Below are 16,205 nucleotides of genomic sequence, written 5' to 3'. Positions count from 1 at the left end.
CCCCCGGGGAGACGCCGGGGGCCTGGCCCAGCCCGGACTCAGACCGCCGCTGCAGCCGCCGCCGGGGCAGTCGGAGGCGGCGGCGGCGGCGCCATGGGCGGCCTGGCCTCCGGGGGGGACGTGGAGCCGGGACTGCCCGTCGAGGTGCGCGGCTCCAACGGGGCCTTCTACAAGGTGAGGCGGCGCGCCGGCCGGGGACACCCGTGTGCGGCCCCCTCCCCCCCGCCGGGGAGGGGGGCAGTGGGGCGGGTTCGCGCTTCTAGAGCCAAGTCCTGGCCCTCCGAGCACTAGAGCCACGCTCCTGCCCGCAGTCCTCCCGGGGAGACCTCTGCAAGTGAACCCCCTTCCTCCTATTTTCGGCCTGTCTATTAATTACACCTGCTCTCAACCCCCCGTCTCAGAGAGCGTGAACATTGGGGCATTATTGTGTTCGGATCAGCGTCCGCCTACCCCCCCCCCCGCCTCCCCCTCCAGGAGACCCCATTTTCCCAGCTTCTCGTTGACTTTTCTTGTTTCCCCAGTAGAAGACATACCTTAGACCTTAATCGCAACCCCCCCCCGCCCCGTCCAAGCACATGGAGAATTCTCTTTATTCTTCCCTATTACCCCCTTGGGAAGGCCGTCCCATATTAGATCCTTTTATCTTCCTCGGAGAGGCCTCTGCCTCCTGGCTCCGGAAGACTCACCCCACATTCGTGCTGCATTTCTGCTCCCAACCCAAGGAGAAACGGTCAAAATCCATTTATGACATTTGCTATCTTTGACCTCAGCTACTCTGGGTTGTAACCAGTCAAGTTGCCTCCTAGCCGTAAGGTGGCATCTTTTCCCAAGTCTCTCACCCCACCCCTTTATCCCAAGGCCAGCTGGTCTACCGTTCTACGGGACTGCGTTCCTTTTTGTATCACTTTGACCTCAGCTATCTTTAGATCATTCCTATACGTTCTTCATCTGGAGCAGGGTAAGCCTCACGTTCATAATCTCCAAAAACTGGAGGAATCACATGAGATCTGAAGGATTTCCACTTCTAGAACACTTCTGGCCAACTCTCTCAATCTGGGAATCTGATCGCTTTTTTTTTTTTTTTTTCTTTTTCAAAGAAGGGGATTTATCTTTAAAGGGTCCTTGTTTACCTCAGCTCTTCCTTGCCCGGGATTTGGTTCCTTAGAACTCCTTTTACTACCATCTTTATCTATTCTGAGTCCATTTTCTAGGACATTGTTTTCCCATTTGGATGAAGCCAGAGGGAGACCCCTTTTGCCTCTCAGGAATTTTTCTTTGTGTAACTGTTGTTATTTTTGAACCGCTTTGGACTTTATGCCTGGAATCGTGGCAGAGACTTTTCTGATTTCGCTCTTCTTTCATTTTATCCTGAGGAGCCAGAGCAGGGATATCTTCTATCCCATGGGAGGTGGAGAGCCCCCTTTCTTTCACTTCCTTTCGGACCTTTTCTCCTGTAAAAGATCTCTCCACGTTCATGCCCTCGGAAGTGGCTTTCTCCAGCTCTTTTCCCATAAAGTCCTGTAATTGGAAGGGTCTCATCTTGGCCCTTGTAGTGGAAGGTTTCTGCCCTGGCTTCAGTTGCTTTGAGTGTAGTGATTTTTTTACCCACCCTAAATGCCTATCCATTTCTGCCTTGCTTCGCTCACTAGATTTCTTTCTATTCAGTGCCTGTGGCGACCCTTATCTCTTTATCTTAACTTATCCTGTCAACCCAAGTCTTGGGCTTTTTCTCCTAAAACTTGTATATCCTCCGGGAACCACCTTATTCCATGTCTGAAGGAAGCTCCTGACTGATCTCTTCTGTCATTTTTTTCTGCATAGTTTTCTAACTCAGAAGACTTTTTCTTCTAGCCTGACTCTGTAGCATTTCTGTTTTCTTTGGCAAAAGTCTCTAATTCCTTTCTGATTCTGATAGAGTATGTTTGTTTCTTGTATCCTTTTTCTTCAAACTTGCGTTACCTTTGTTGAAATACCCTTCCTTGTAAGATTTTAGCCCCATTTCCCCCCAGTATCTTGTCCTTCATCTGGGTGTGTCCCACCCCTCAATTCTAGGTTCCAAGAAAAGTGATTCTTAAATTGAGTTTGAGATTGAGATATGATACTTGCTTTTGTTCTAGGAAGCATAGGCACTAAGTATGGCTGGGAAAGATTGGTATCCAGTTCAGATTAACTGTGTGGGACGGATGGGAAGGGAGATGTGTCCCTTTCCACGTATACGTGTCCGACAGAAAGTCTCTCTCTGAATCTTTTTCCCCCATAGGCTATGGCAATGATAGACTTGGATGAATCAGGGACAGGATGCTTTTTTTTTTTTTTAAAGATTTTATTTATTTATTTGACAGAGATAGAGACAGCCAGTGAGAGAGGGAACACAAGCAGGGGGAGTGGGAGAGGAAGAAGCAGGCTCACAGCAGAGGAGCCTGATGTGGGTCGATCCCATAACGCCGGGATCACGCCCTGAGCCGAAGGCAGACGCCCAACCGCTGTGCCACCCAGGCGCCCCTGGGACAGGATGCTTTGAATCAGAAAGTAAGTTTGGAGTTGAGCTGAAAGCCAGGTGATGGGGATTTTGTGTTCTGGCCACGTTAGCATTTTCTGCCTCATGGCTCAGTTAAAAACAACAATAAATCCCTAAATTCAGACTAATCTTTTTTCAACTTTCAGTACCATATAGATGCTTACCCATTCTGACCTTGCTACTGATTTAATATTCATGACTCAGCAGACTTTGGTGTGGGTCAAGGAATGTTTACATTGCTTCTAGAACTGTAAATTTGGGAAGGCCCCTTTCTCCTGTCTCCAAATTGGGTCCTATTGTTGATCTTCCACGATAGCCCTGCACGTGTCAGATCTGGGATCTAAGTTACCCTGTAGCTATCCCACCAACTCTTCCTTTCCTGCCGGTACCTAAATGTATTTTATTCTTTAAGTTGCACTCTCCCAAGTGAAGTATCTGTTCACCTTCAGGGCACAATCATCCAGCTTTCCAGACCTTGCCTGGATGTCCTCATTCCCATTCCTGTCTTAAGGCATATCGCGCCCTCACCTTCGACCTGTGGTTTTTACCCAGACCTCTGCTGCTTTTCTCCTTGAACTCCCTTGCTTTTGAGAGCCCAGGACTAGAAGATAGGGTGGAGGTGGGGACTAATTTCGTATCTTCTAGTTTAAGGAAACTAAAGTATCTAGAAACCTTGGGCCACTCTCCCTTTGTCTGGTCTAGGCCCTATAAGCCAAAGCCAGGATATGCGGCAGCCACTGGATTGAGTCATTCTCTGGATCTAGTTGGAGATTGACTCACCTGCTCCTGCCCTCACCTGCTTCTCTCCTTAACGAGCACGGACTGAGCAGAACTGGGAGCTCACTTTCTACCACTGGTTCTTTGAGGAGGAAAAAATGGGTGATGTGGGCGATGTTAAGGAGCAGAGGCTGGACTGGACTACGAAGTTGAGGAGAAAGCTTGTTCTGGAGAGCATGTGAAGGAAAAAGACCATAGAAGTATGAGTGTGTGGTGTTCGGTGGAACTGCTGAGTAATGTGAGGGAAACTCCATTCTGAGCTCTGCATTTCTGCCTTGGGGATGGATCACGGTAGCTGAGGAAGACGGGGTGGTGGGGCTACCTCTGCCTGACCGCCAGCCCCAACACGTTGGGGGACAGTTGGGTAGAGCCTTGGGCATATCCTCTGAAGGAGCATATCTAGGAGCGGGAATCTCTTCCACTCCCCTTATCTCATCCCTGAGATGTTTTGAGAATAGCTAACTCTCTCTCAAACTGCTTTTCAAGTTTGGAGATAGACATTTTAGGGAGAGAATTGGCTAAAGTTAGTAGAAGAGGCTGGTTGAAATGTTTCTAGAAATCCAGACAGACCCTCATAAAGGGAGAAAAGAAGAGGAATGGGATGTCGTGTTCACGGTTATCGGAAGAGGGAGGAAGGCGCTCAAGAAGGAGCTAAGAGAAGAACCGAAAAGGGAAGAAGGACTCGGGCAAGCAGTGCGGAGTGAAAGTGCCTCAGGAGACTTGAGTGCAGAATAGTAGGCGAGGGTATAGGTACCGCTGAAGGAGGAGTGGAGAAAGCCTGGGGAATGGCTGAGGAGGAGGCCAGGTGCCTTGGGCCAAAGGAAAGCTCTGCGTAGTGAGACGCTAGAACTAGGTCTGACCCCGAAAGAGAGAAGGATGGCCAGCTGGGGTCAGGAGTGAAATCTGGGTTTAGGTTTTCCCATAAGGAAATGGTAGTATAGCAAATTTACGTTTGGCCCATTTATTGAGGTGGGAATGATACAGGTGTGCATTTTGCATGTTTTCTCTCCTAAGCTCAGCCGTTGTACCTAGCTAGCTGCAGAGCTCAGGAATAGTTCTTGTGTGTTAGCCTTTTGAAACACCGAGTTTTTTCATTTTAAAGATTGATTTATTGGGGAGGGAGAGGCAGAAAGAGAGAATCAATCCCAAGCAGACTCCCTGCAGACTCCCCGCTGAGCGCGGAGCCCAACGTCCAGCTCCCTGCAACCCCGAGATCATGACCTGAGCCGAAATCAAGAGTCGGACACTCAACCAACGGAGCCACCCAGGCGCCCCAACCCCTCATTTTTGTTAACAGCTTTATTGAGATACAAACCATGAAGTACATACGTTCAAAGTATAGTTTTGTTAGGGTTTTGACACAGATACCTGTCTGCATACTTCTGTAGATGCCTGTCATACCATCACCCCAAATCAAGGTATTTCCATCACTCCCAAAAATTCTGTCAACCACCTATCCGCTTTCCGTCAGTAATACATTAATTTGTATTTCCCAGCTTTTGACGAAAGTGAAAAGGCCCTTCAGTAGAGAAGGGGTAGTCTTTTCAGCAGATGGCGCTCAGACTGGCTCTCCAAGGGGTAAAAAATGAGCTTTGATCATGTCTTGCACCTCATACAAAATTTAAATCAAAGCAGATCATAGACCTAAGTGTAAAATAAAAACTGTGAAACAGTTTTGAAGAAATAGCAAAAAATTTGGTGGCCATTGGATTCGGCAAAGATTTCGTAGATAGGAAACTGGAAGCTCAGTTATAAAAGAACAAATTGATAAATTGGGCTTTCAGGGTTAGCAATCCCTAATTCTGAGTATGTGAAAATTAGAGAAGGTAAAAAAGTTGGGAGGATAGGATTGAGCACATAGCTTTGGCTTCTTCAGTGAGGACACAGGAGGAAGTGGACCAGCTATCCAGTCATCCCTGTTCCTCTCCTCTCCCACGTCCTCTCGATTTGGGGGTCTTTTTATCCTCTTCAGATTCATAGCAGTGTGTCATAGTCTAGCATTAAGAAATCTCCCATCTCCGAAGTCCTGATTTTTCCTTTTGTCAATCGTGGTCATCGTTTTGAACTTCATCAGTGCTCTGAGTATTCAGCTAGGACCCGGGCATGAAGGCCCCCGGGCTCAGGCCTCTTGCTGCCTTGGGGAGCTAGACCCTTCTCTCTTGGCGGATCCTGATGTCCTCTAGGTGTCCCAGGACAGCCTCACACTGTCTCATGGGATATTCTTAGCCTTGCTGAGTGTGGTTGGTATTTTAATTGAACTCTGGCAAGTTGCTCAGCACAACAGGAGGCAGACAGATAGGGTGGCCCCTGTGGGAGCCATAGTATACCCATCTGTTTCCAGGCTGTTCTCATGCAGGTGATGTTTCCTCCTTCTGTTGAATTTATCTCCTCTTATTTCTGGATATTGTCACTTCTCTTTCCATGTCAGTACCATTTCCTTTGTCTCTACCTCGACATTCATATTTTTCCCCAGTACAGGTTTTTCTGGCCTTGTCTTTAGATTGATTGTGTCCCTGTCTAAATCTCAAGGTAATGTCTCCTCGATGGTGGTAAATTGTCTTTTTTTTTTTTTTTTAACTTCGTTGTACAATCCATTCTAGGGCTTTGTGAAGGATGTCCATGAAGATTCTGTCACCATCTACTTTGAAAACAAGTAAGACCTTGGGAATAGAGAATCCAGCATACTAGGTCCTAGAAGGAGAGTAGAGAAGAGGGGGTGGCTGAGTCCTATGAGGCATGTAATAGGTGGGGGAGAGCCAGGGGGTTTGGGTGGTCAGCTTCTGTGGATCCCAGGAGAGGAACAGGCCGAAATTTGGTGAGGGTGGGGGAGGTTTGACCTAGTATTTAGATTCTGGCCAGAGAGGAGACACCGCTCTGAAGCAGGGCCTGGAATCACCAGGGAAGGTGGAAATTGCCCAGCAGAGGCAGTAACCCCTTCCTGAAGAAATGGACAGCCACAGTAGCCGGAATAGCTTCCATGTCACTGTTCCCTTGCAGCTGGCAGAGTGAGCGACAGATTCCTTTTGGGGATGTCCGGCTACCACCTCCAGCTGACTATAATAAAGAGATCACAGAAGGGGATGAGGTGGAGGTAAGGGCCCTGGGCTCCACCCTTCCTGAATGTCACTTTTCCCAGGATTCCGCATCTCCCTTGCCGTGATACTAGTATCCGAGGCTCCTCGCTGCTTGGTTCAGGCTCCTTCCTCCCTGCGCTAAGCTACTAGCCCAGCCTGGTAGAGAGAGAAATGCACCGGTTCCTGGTCTGTCACTGTTGTGATCAAACTCTCGGGGAGCTTCCCAGGTTCGGGGGAGTCCCTTTCTTCCGTTTATGGTAACAGCATCCTCTGGTTTTTAATCAGCTCTTTGCTCCAGTTTCCTTTGTTTCGGTGTAGCGTGCCCCCCAGCTGTCTGAGCGCCTGTCCGTGCTGGTGTTTCGGGCGGTCCTCAGTCTCTTATTCTCGCCTCCAGGTTTACTCTCGAGCCAACGAGCAGGAGCCCTGCGGCTGGTGGCTGGCCCGCGTGCGGATGATGAAGGGAGATGTGAGTGATGGGAAGCACTTGTCTAGTCACCGAAGGGGGGAGGCAGATGCTTGGGTCATCCACGCTTGTTTCCTCCTCTTTTTCTTTCTGCCAGTTCTATGTCATCGAATATGCTGCCTGTGATGCCACTTACAATGAGATTGTCACCCTGGAACGGCTCCGGCCAGTGAATCCCAATCCCCTTGCGACCAAAGGCAGCTTCTTCAAGGTGACCATGGCCGTGCCTGAGGATCTGAGAGAGGCGTGAGTTAGGGATGTCGGGGTGGGGACCCCCTGGACAGCCCTCCTGTGTGCCCTTCCTTCTCCTAGGCCCCACGCCCACTGTCAGTCTTCCCTCCTGTTCGCTTGAGGCTCCAGAGCCCTTCTGGCTCCCAGTCCCTCGCTTTCTTCGTCCCTGTTCTCTGACTGCGGTCCTTCCTCTTTTCTCATTTTTGTCGTCCCTGTCTCTCCCCTGAACCTTTGGCTGCGCTCCACACGGTGCCCGCTGAGCACTCCTCTCTTTCTCGGCAGCTGCTCCAATGAAAACGTCCACAAAGAGTTCAAGAAAGCACTGGGGGCCAACTGCATCTTTCTCAACATCACGAACAGTGAGCTCTTCATTCTGGTGAGTGATTCTGCCTGACTTGCATGTAAACCCTTTCAGCGTTTTTTCCTTCTCCCTTTCGAACTCCTTTGCAGAAAGGAAGGAGCTCAGATGTGCTTCTCTTTATTTGTCAAAGAAGGCTCTTTATGGCTCCTGACCCCTGCAGGCCCAGGTAGCCCCACGTTTCCTTAGTCTTCCCTGCTCTCTGACCTTAATTTATTTTTTTAGCGTGGCCATCACGTCGCAGTCGGGGCTGGACCCTCCCGTGTGTATTTGGACTCTCAGCAAATAGACTGCAGCTCTCAACTCGGCCTGCGCTCACTTCCCTTAGGTGTCCAGCTAGCAGGCCCTCGGGAGGCTGACGATGATTTTCCTCTTCTCTCACTTCATTTCTCAACTCCTGTCCTTTTCCAGAGCCTCAGGCATCCTGATTCCCAGCTCCTGGCTCTTCCCCAGTGTGTATTCAAAGTCCGTTTTAACGACGGTTCCTTTGGTTCCTTCCCAGTCGACCACAGAGGCACCTGTGAAGCGGGCCTCCCTGCTCGGTGACATGCATTTCCGAAGCCTGCGCACCAAGCTGCTGCTCATGTCCCGCAACGAAGAGGCCACCAAGCACCTAGAGGTGAGTTTTGCTCCACTTTTCCTGCCGACTGGCATTGTGGTCGTCCCCCTCCCCATCCCATCCTCCACCCATGCTCTTGTGTTTACAGAACAAAAGGACTGAGGCCTTTCTGGGCCATTAAACCTGGGTCTGCTGTTTCGTCCCAGACCCCTCCAGATGGCAGAGCTCCACCGTGGTAGAATAGTACACTTGTTTCCACACTGTTTTCTTAACCACGGCACCCTTTGATCAAATGAAATTTTGCTTGAAAGCACAGTCCCTCAAACAGATCAATCCGAGCAGCTCGGTCTCAAAGTGGAAGAGGGGGCTGTGGCCCCGGCCTCACTGGCCTCCCCAAGTCACCTCTGAGAATCAGACCGCTTTGCAGGGTATATTTGAGAACCGTTTATACGCTGGAAAGACCACTGGACTTGAAATCCCAAGTCTCGCTTTGTCAGATACTGACCTTTGGCAAATCATTTGATTTCACCGAGCTTTCTCTCTGTCTGTGACAACGAGGTAGTTGGACTAGAATATTTCTGTGAGGTCTTTTTGAGTTCTGAGATCGTGGAAGGGTCAGGTTCCCTTTTCTTAGGTACCTTACTGTCCTACCCAAGTAGGGTGCATGTGCTTCCGTCCTGTCCATTTATCAAGAGAACTCATCTTTTGGGGGGGCTTTTCTCTGAGCGTGTGCAAACTGCGGGGCACGGCGATCTTTCACTTCTCCGGGGATGCTGCTACTTAGGGCGCTGGCAAGTAAAAATTCATCATCACCCCGAGATGATACAAAGTGTGTCTGCTCCGGTTCCCGACGAGCAGATTCCCTGTGACCAGAGGTAGACGTCAGCTCTCCTAGGGTCAGGTTGTATTGATCAGTGTGGTAAAGAGTGGCAGATATGGGCCGCCAGGGGCTCAGTCGGCTGAGCGTCTGACTCGATTTTGGCTCCGGTCCTGATCTCGGGGTCGTGGCATTGAGTCCCACTTTGGACTCCATGCCCAGCTCAGAGCCTGCTCAAGACTCTGCCTTTCCCTCTGCCTCTGTTCCTCCTTCTCGTGCAAGCTCCCTCTCTCCGCTCTCTCTCTTTCTCTCTCTGTCTCAAATAAATAAATAAAATCTCTTAAAAAGTGCAGCTAGCTGACATAGCCATACGTGCAAAGTCTGTTCTTGAGAGAGCTTATTCTTTTTTTTTCTTCTATTCTTTTAAAAATTATTTTGAAATATCGCTTGTGTAAAGGACAAAGATAACACAACAGGTATCCTTGTACCCGTCAGGCAGTTTAAGCAATAAAACTCTTGGCAGACTTCTCTAGAGGACATTTGTAAATCATTGTACATCCTCTCCCTCCCGCCCTAACTCGGTTGCTTTGAACACCCAGTGTAGTCCCTTTGTGTCCGCTTTCTCTTCTCCCTAGTGTAAGTCCTTGCTGTAATACGCTCCCCTCCGTCTTGTAAGGAGGAGTAGTGGACTGGGATCAGCAATGTCCCCTTTCAGATATCTTCCTTTTGGTGCTTCTAGCTAGGATTCCCTCTTCCCAGAACCCTCCCTGTCCTCCTGCCCTTGTGCTCAGCTGCCTACGGCCTGGTTGAGAAGTGACATGGTTGTGTCCTGTTCCATAGCTCCTTACACACGTCTCAGCCCCTCACTTTATGCTCATTATTTTGGGAGTTGATACTAGTTTGGTTAGGTAATCATAGTTCCTTACTCTTGCATTTACCTTGTGAAAGGGCCTTTCACACCTTATGTTATTATTATGCTGACTTTATTATTATCATAACCGTATTTAGTCTCCTGAGAGTCTGGGGGTGGGGTGAGTCAGGTGTAGTCGTGCAGCAGATGGCAGAGTAGAGACCCTGAGAGTGGGCTGTGTTTACGGTCACATAGGTGTTAGAGCCACGTCCAGAACTTGGGGGCTCCAGCCCAAGCGCTGCCCTCATGAGCCATCCCTCCCTGCGAAGCACTGGTGGTCGCCAGGTGGGGGGTGGGATGAAAGGTTCCTGAGCTCTCCATACAGGTCCCAGTGGTCTGTGGATCCAGGGTGGTTCTGGCTGGCTTTCGCATACCGTCGGGTACCCAGGAAGGACAGGTGCCTGGGGTTCCACCGCCACGAACCCCACCGTGTCCTTTTCCTTCCAGACAAGTAAGCAGTTGGCAGCTGCCTTCCAGGAGGAGTTCACCGTGCGAGAGGACCTGATGGGCCTGGCCATCGGGACTCACGGTGCCAACATCCAGCAGGCCCGAAAAGTACCTGGGGTGACGGCCATCGAGTTGGGTGAAGAGACCTGCACTTTCCGCATCTATGGGGAGGTCAGCGAAAGACAGGGCCCTTGGGGGTGGGGAGAGGTGAGCCTCGGCGGACCTCCCTCCCTGACTTTGGTGGCAGGGAGATGAATGTCTGAGTAACAACTGTCCTCCCCTCCCCTCGTAGACCCCTGAGGCGTGCCGACAGGCCCGGAGCTACCTTGAGTTTTCTGAGGACTCCGTGCAAGTGCCCAGGAACCTTGTTGGTGAGTCGAGGGTGTGTACCCACAGGAGAGAGTGCAGGGTGGGGCAGGTGTGAGATCCCCTAAAGCTGTTCTGGGCTCAGCACCCCCTGCGGACTTCCAGTGTCACAAGGACAGAGCAAACAGTCTGTCGGAAGAGTGACAAAAATGGAAGAACAGGTTGCCAGGGATTGTAGTGTTTTGTCTTGAAAACTCACCAGAAACTTGGAAGCAGGAGAATAATTAAACAGAATCCATATGTAGGAGCTGGAAGACTTGATCTTAATCTGTTTTTGCTTTTTCTTAAAAAAAAAAAAAAAACGGGCGCCTGGGTGGCACAGCGGTTAAGCATCTGCCTTCAGCTCAGGGCGTGATCCCGGAGTTATGGGATCGAGCCCCACATCAGGGCTCCTCCGCTATGGGCGCTTCTTCCTCTCCCACTCCCCCTGCTTGTGTTCCCTCTCTCCCTGGCTGTCTCTATCTCTGTTAAATAAATAAATAAAATCTTTAAAAAAAAAAAAACCACAAAAAACAAAAACCAACCAGCCTAATCCCTCCTTTACCCATTCAGGCAAAGTGATTGGAAAGAACGGGAAAGTGATCCAGGAGATCGTGGATAAATCTGGCGTGGTGAGGGTCCGAGTGGAAGGTGATAATGACAAGAAGAACCCCAGGGAGGAGGTACGGGGCAGCTGCGTCGAGAGATGGGCTCCGGAAGTGGGTGGGGTTGTTATCTTGTTCTTCTCTGGGCGCTAGGGTTTCTGGAGGGTGGAGGATGGGGGCTCCTGGGGCGCGGGGGACGGGAACTTCTGTGTCCCCCTAGTAGATGCAGAGCCCAGAATGATCCCGCGGGCTGAGCTTCCAGAGGAGACGGTGGCGTTGGTACCTGCGTGACTCTCCCGCTAACCCCTCCGCCCTCTCTGCTTGCAGGGGATGGTTCCTTTCATATTCGTGGGCACCCGGGAGAGTATCAGCAACGCGCAGGCCCTGCTGGAATACCATCTCTCCTACCTGCAGGTACCCAGGCCGGAGGCCGGGAGCGGAGGGTCCGGCTGTAGCAAGCAGGCTCAGGCTGCTGGTGGGTGAAGTTAGGAGCTGCGGTGCCCAGTTTGTCTCTGAGGAGAACGGAAGCCACGGAGTGGAAATTTGGGGCCTGGCATTGGATCCCATAACGTTCCTTGTTTAGCCAGTGTCTTCCTCGCCTTCCTGAGAGTTGAGGGCAGTCGGGTGGAGAAGCTCGAGTGGGGACGCCGCGGGGTGGGCCTCTTAGTCATTGGTCCTCCTGATCTGTCTGCGTCCGGTGCCCACCAGGAGGTGGAGCAGCTTCGCTTGGAGAGGCTGCAGATCGACGAGCAGCTGCGGCAGATAGGGCTGGGCTTCCGCCCTCCCGGGAGTGGGCGGGGCAGCGGCGGCAGCGACAAGACCGGATACGCCACGGACGAGAGCTCCTCCTCCTCGCTCCACACTACGAGAACCTACGGGGGCAGCTACGGGGGTCGCGGCCGGGGCCGGAGGACAGGCGGTCCCGCCTACGGTAAGGTGGCCCTGGGCCTTGTGGGAGACACAGGTCTGGGTGGAATCTCGAGGAAAGGGTGGCAGACACGTGGAAGCTGCGACTGGCTGGGGGATGGACCCTGGGGTGGGGCGAGTGACCCGGATTGAAGCGCACCGTGTGCTTCAGGCCCCAGCTCGGACCCGTCCACTGCTTCGGAGACCGAATCAGAGAAGAGGGAGGAGCCCAACCGAGCAGGGCCAGGTGACCGGGATCCCCCAACCCGTGGGGAAGAAAGTCGGAGGCGGCCGATTGGGGGCCGGGGTAGGGGACCCCCACCTGCCCCCCGGCCCACCACGAGATACAACGCTTCGTCTATCAGCTCAGGTACCAGACGGCAGGGTTTGTGGGTGCAGGCCAGAAGGAAGGGTGAGGGACGCCCCATAACCACTTTCTCCTCTTCCTCTGACCAGTGCTGAAAGATCCAGACAGTAATCCCTACAGCCTACTGGACACATCCGAACCGGAGCCCCCAGTGGACTCGGAGCCTGGGGAACCCCCCCCAGCAAGTGCCAGGCGCCGCCGCTCCCGCCGCCGCCGCACGGATGAGGACCGGACGGTCATGGATGGAGGCCTGGAGTCTGACGGGCCCAGCATGACGGAGAATGGTCTGGGTAAGGGCCGGGCCTGGGTCTGAAAAGCTAGAGCTGCGCAGGAGTAGAGATACGGAGATGAGACGCACCGCTTGGCTTTTCTCTGTCCCGCAGAAGATGAGTCGAGACCCCAGCGTCGGAACCGGAGCCGCCGCCGCCGTAACCGTGGGAACCGGACGGATGGTTCCATCAGTGGAGACCGTCAGCCAGGTCAGCGGACACAGTGCCGGCGTCCTCGCCCAGAGCCGAGAGAACGGGGTGACTTCTGCCAGGGGCTGGGGCTTGGTGGGTGTTGAGCTGGATACGAGCTTCGTCTGAAACTCGTCCTCTGCCTTCTGCAGTGACCGTGGCTGACTACATCTCCCGAGCAGAATCCCAGAGCCGCCAGCGGCCCCCCCTGGAGCGCACTAAACCCTCAGAGGACGCTCTTTCAGGACAGAAGGTAGGCCGGTGGGGCGTGATGTACCCAGTCGCGTTTTCCTTCCGGGGCAGGGCGTGCCGGGAGTTCGCAGAGAAGGCTCTGCTGGAGTTGAGGCTGCGTGTGGAATAGGGGAAGGTTTGGATGGGAAAGAGGGAAGCTTGGCGGAGTTGCCGGGTTCCTGTTAAGAGTCCCTGGAGCGGCAGGTCAGGGGCCGGCCGCCGGGGGCACTAGGATGGTGGGGGGATGGCAGTACCTGAATTTCTACTGACCGGCTTCCTTCCTTCCTGTCCATTTTTCTTTCCCACTTCCCCTCAGGGCGACTCTGTCAGCAAGCTTCCCAAGGGCCCCTCAGAGAATGGGGAGCTCTCTGCCCCCCTGGAGTTGGGTAGTTTGGTGAATGGGGTTTCATAAAACCTCTAGCCCGCATCCCTCCCTTCTCCATCTCGCTTGCTGCCCAACACCATGGCCCTCACAGGCCCGACCGACCTGCGCTGGAGCTGCTCTTATCTAGGGGGGAGGGGGGTGGCACAGCAGCTTGGGTCCCCCCTCAACCTCCAGGAGCTAGTGGAGGGGTGTGTAACAGGGTCATACCCCCTCCCTCTTGTCCGCCCTACCCCCAGGGTGAGGGGAGCCTCTCTCCTTCCCCATCAGACTGGATGTGCCTTTATCCTCTAATGCCCCGATCTCTCTGAACACCCCCATTCTCCGCCTGCTGGTGCGGGGTGCTCCTTGACCCACCCAGATTTGACAGTTCAGGGGGGCTCCCCTGCTATCCCTCCTCCCATCCTGTACCCCCCATTTCTGGGGCCTCATCACTGTGGAAGACGGGGATAGTAAGGGTATAAGTGGGTGGGAGGCATGGGGAAGGTTTTGGAGTAGAACCAGGGGTATGTATGAAGGGGGGTGACAAGGTCCCCCAGGGGAGGGGGGACCAACCTTGTCTGGTGGATGAGACTGCGTATTTATTTTTCACTGTACAGTATTTAAAAAGAGAATAAAAAAATCCAAATGGCTCTGTGGTTCCTGCACCTTCCTTGTCCCCAGTTGGATCCATCAGTTTCTCTAGGATGGACCTGCCCTGGCCTTGTTTCCTGTTTCTCCACACCTGGCTTCTCTGGTGTTCCAAAAATCCTCTGCTTCTGGGAATTCCTGGCATTCCTGTGTTCCCAGGCTCGAGTCCCTTTCTACAGCGGAGGCCAGTGGCTTGTGGCCTGTGTCTTGTTGCCTCTCCCCTCCCCCAGGTGTGCTGGTAGAGGGAGCGGGGCCACTCCTCTGCCCTGAGTCACAGTGGGCTAGGTAGGGCTGCTCCGAGCTGGAGCTGGTCCTGCTAAGAGCTGAGAGCCAAGGCCAGCTGCCTAATCCGATTACCCGGGGCCTGGGGCTTGGGCTGGGCCTGGGGCAGAATGGGGAGCCAGGCTCCCCGAGACAGCCTCTGAGACTTAGGGGTCCAGCCCTCATTTCTGCTGGCTCTGCTCTGGGTCCAGGCTGCTTCGCAGGCATCCATACTGCTCAGCGCTGCGTCCTGGGCGGCGGGGGGTTGTCCCCGGCCCGGCCCCTCCTTCAGACTCAGGTTTGCAGATGACACCCGCCATGGCGAAAGCGAGGTTTGGGGGCTGGAGTGGGGAGGGCTTAAGTGTTCTCACCTGGAGAAAGGGGCTGACTCACCGCCTGAGCACCTGCTGCGATGACTCAGGAAACAGAAACGGCCTGCCTCCTGTCTTGGCCCAGGGGCAGGTCAGGGCTTTGAGGAGCAGCAGGCACCAGAAAAGGGTTTGGGGTAGGGGGTGGGGTGTTCCCAACTTCCTCCTAGCTCAATTGTGACCCTGAGGGCTTTTGATTCCCTGTGCTTGATCCCATTGTGCAAAGGAATTGACTTTAAATTGCCAAAGCTCCAGAAGGGAGGGGAAGGCGTTCAGAGCTCCTGGGGCTCGAAGGCTTGACAACTGGGTCTTGGGTGGGGAGGGGGCGTGGTGCCCCAGGGGAGTGTTGGGGGCTGGGAGGAACAGGACACCTGGGTTTGCCTAAGGGAGGGGGACGTTGGCGCCCTTAAGGAGGCGCGGTCTGCAGGGAGGGGAGTGGGGAGGAGTCAGGTTAAAAGCTGTTCCCGGGTCTGGCCCACCCGCCAGCCCCAGACGCTGAGGCCAGGTGAGAGGGGCGGTGGCGGCCGGGCCCCGGGACTGCTCGGAGACGGGGCGCGCGTCCGCGGAAGGCGGGCTGGGTCGGGCAGCTCGCGGCATCCGGAGCGGAGAGCGCAGCGTGCGCGGTGCGGGGTACCAGGCAGCGGGTCGGGCGCCGGCGCTCCGAAGTGCGCCTGATTGGCTGGGAGCAGGGGCTCCGTTCTCAGGACTCTGAACTTGGGGACGACGCCTACTTTTTAAGGACACGAGTTCCCCTGGAACGACTCCACACTCGGAAGACACTTGCGTTTTGAGGACACCGGGTTTGGGCATCGACGTTCCGCTTTGGAGGGGAGGGCGCGCAGGACGCCCTCTCAAGACTTCCCTCCACGCCCCACGCCCCCATGGCGCTTCCCGGCCCTTCGCACGACCAGGCCTGGGGCCTGCAGCCTCCTGCGCCCACGGCCCCTGCCAACTCGTCCTCCGGCTGCGGGGAGCGGGAGGGCGCCGGGAGCCCAGGGGTCTCCGGTGGGCTCCCGCTGGAGAAGGTGAAGCGGCCCATGAACGCGTTCATGGTGTGGAGCTCCGCGCAGCGCCGCCAGATGGCGCAGCAGAACCCGAAGATGCACAACTCGGAGATCTCCAAGCGCCTGGGCGCGCAGTGGAAGCTGCTGGGCGAGGACGAGAAGCGGCCCTTCGTGGAAGAGGCCAAGCGGCTCCGGGCCCGGCACCTGCGCGACTACCCCGACTACAAGTACCGGCCTCGGCGCAAGACCAAGACCTCGGGCGCCGGGCCGCCCCACTTCGGCCCGGGAGGCGGCGGCGTGGCTGCCGGCGGGCCGGTCTGGGGGCCCGGGTTCGCGACGGCCCAGGGGAGCAGAGGATTTGGGTACCAGCCGCCCAACTACTCCACGACCTACCTGCCTGGCGGATACGGGTGAGCGCCTGGGCAGCGGGCGGAGGAACCGGCAGGGACCCCGAGTCCACCCAAGCAGGGGCCGCTGCCGCGGGGGGGGGGGGG

The 16,205-nt window shown here is 54.3% G+C and overlaps 2 protein-coding genes across 2 annotated transcripts in view; both read left to right on the top strand.

Annotated features, from left to right (window-relative positions):
* Window positions 1-6: 6 nt before the first annotated feature.
* On the top strand, window positions 7-14,080 carry FXR2 (FMR1 autosomal homolog 2). Its single transcript, XM_034646975.1, has 17 exons — window positions 7-174; window positions 5,896-5,948; window positions 6,293-6,386; window positions 6,764-6,835; window positions 6,930-7,078; window positions 7,346-7,439; window positions 7,924-8,040; window positions 10,155-10,325; window positions 10,447-10,525; window positions 11,073-11,182; window positions 11,432-11,518; window positions 11,813-12,035; window positions 12,183-12,380; window positions 12,467-12,667; window positions 12,761-12,856; window positions 12,988-13,088; window positions 13,383-14,080. The coding sequence occupies exons 1-17, from the start codon at window positions 94-96 to the stop codon at window positions 13,476-13,478; spliced, it is 2,022 nt and encodes a 673-aa protein (XP_034502866.1). The 5' UTR covers window positions 7-93; the 3' UTR covers window positions 13,479-14,080.
* A 1,069-nt stretch (window positions 14,081-15,149) lies between these two features.
* SOX15 (SRY-box transcription factor 15) overlaps window positions 15,150-16,205 on the top strand; it is a 2,917-nt gene continuing 1,861 nt past the window's right edge. The window contains exon 1 of the mRNA XM_019805114.2: window positions 15,150-16,121. Coding sequence (XP_019660673.2) covers window positions 15,589-16,121 — 533 coding nt within the window. The 5' untranslated portion in view covers window positions 15,150-15,588. The remainder of the gene's footprint in view (window positions 16,122-16,205) is intronic.

Source organism: Ailuropoda melanoleuca, chromosome 17 (assembly GCF_002007445.2).
Source record: "Ailuropoda melanoleuca isolate Jingjing chromosome 17, ASM200744v2, whole genome shotgun sequence".
Classification (NCBI taxonomy): Eukaryota; Metazoa; Chordata; class Mammalia; order Carnivora; family Ursidae; genus Ailuropoda; species Ailuropoda melanoleuca.
The sequence above is the reverse complement of the archived record's forward strand: the minus strand, read 5'-3'. Positions and strand labels throughout refer to the sequence as shown.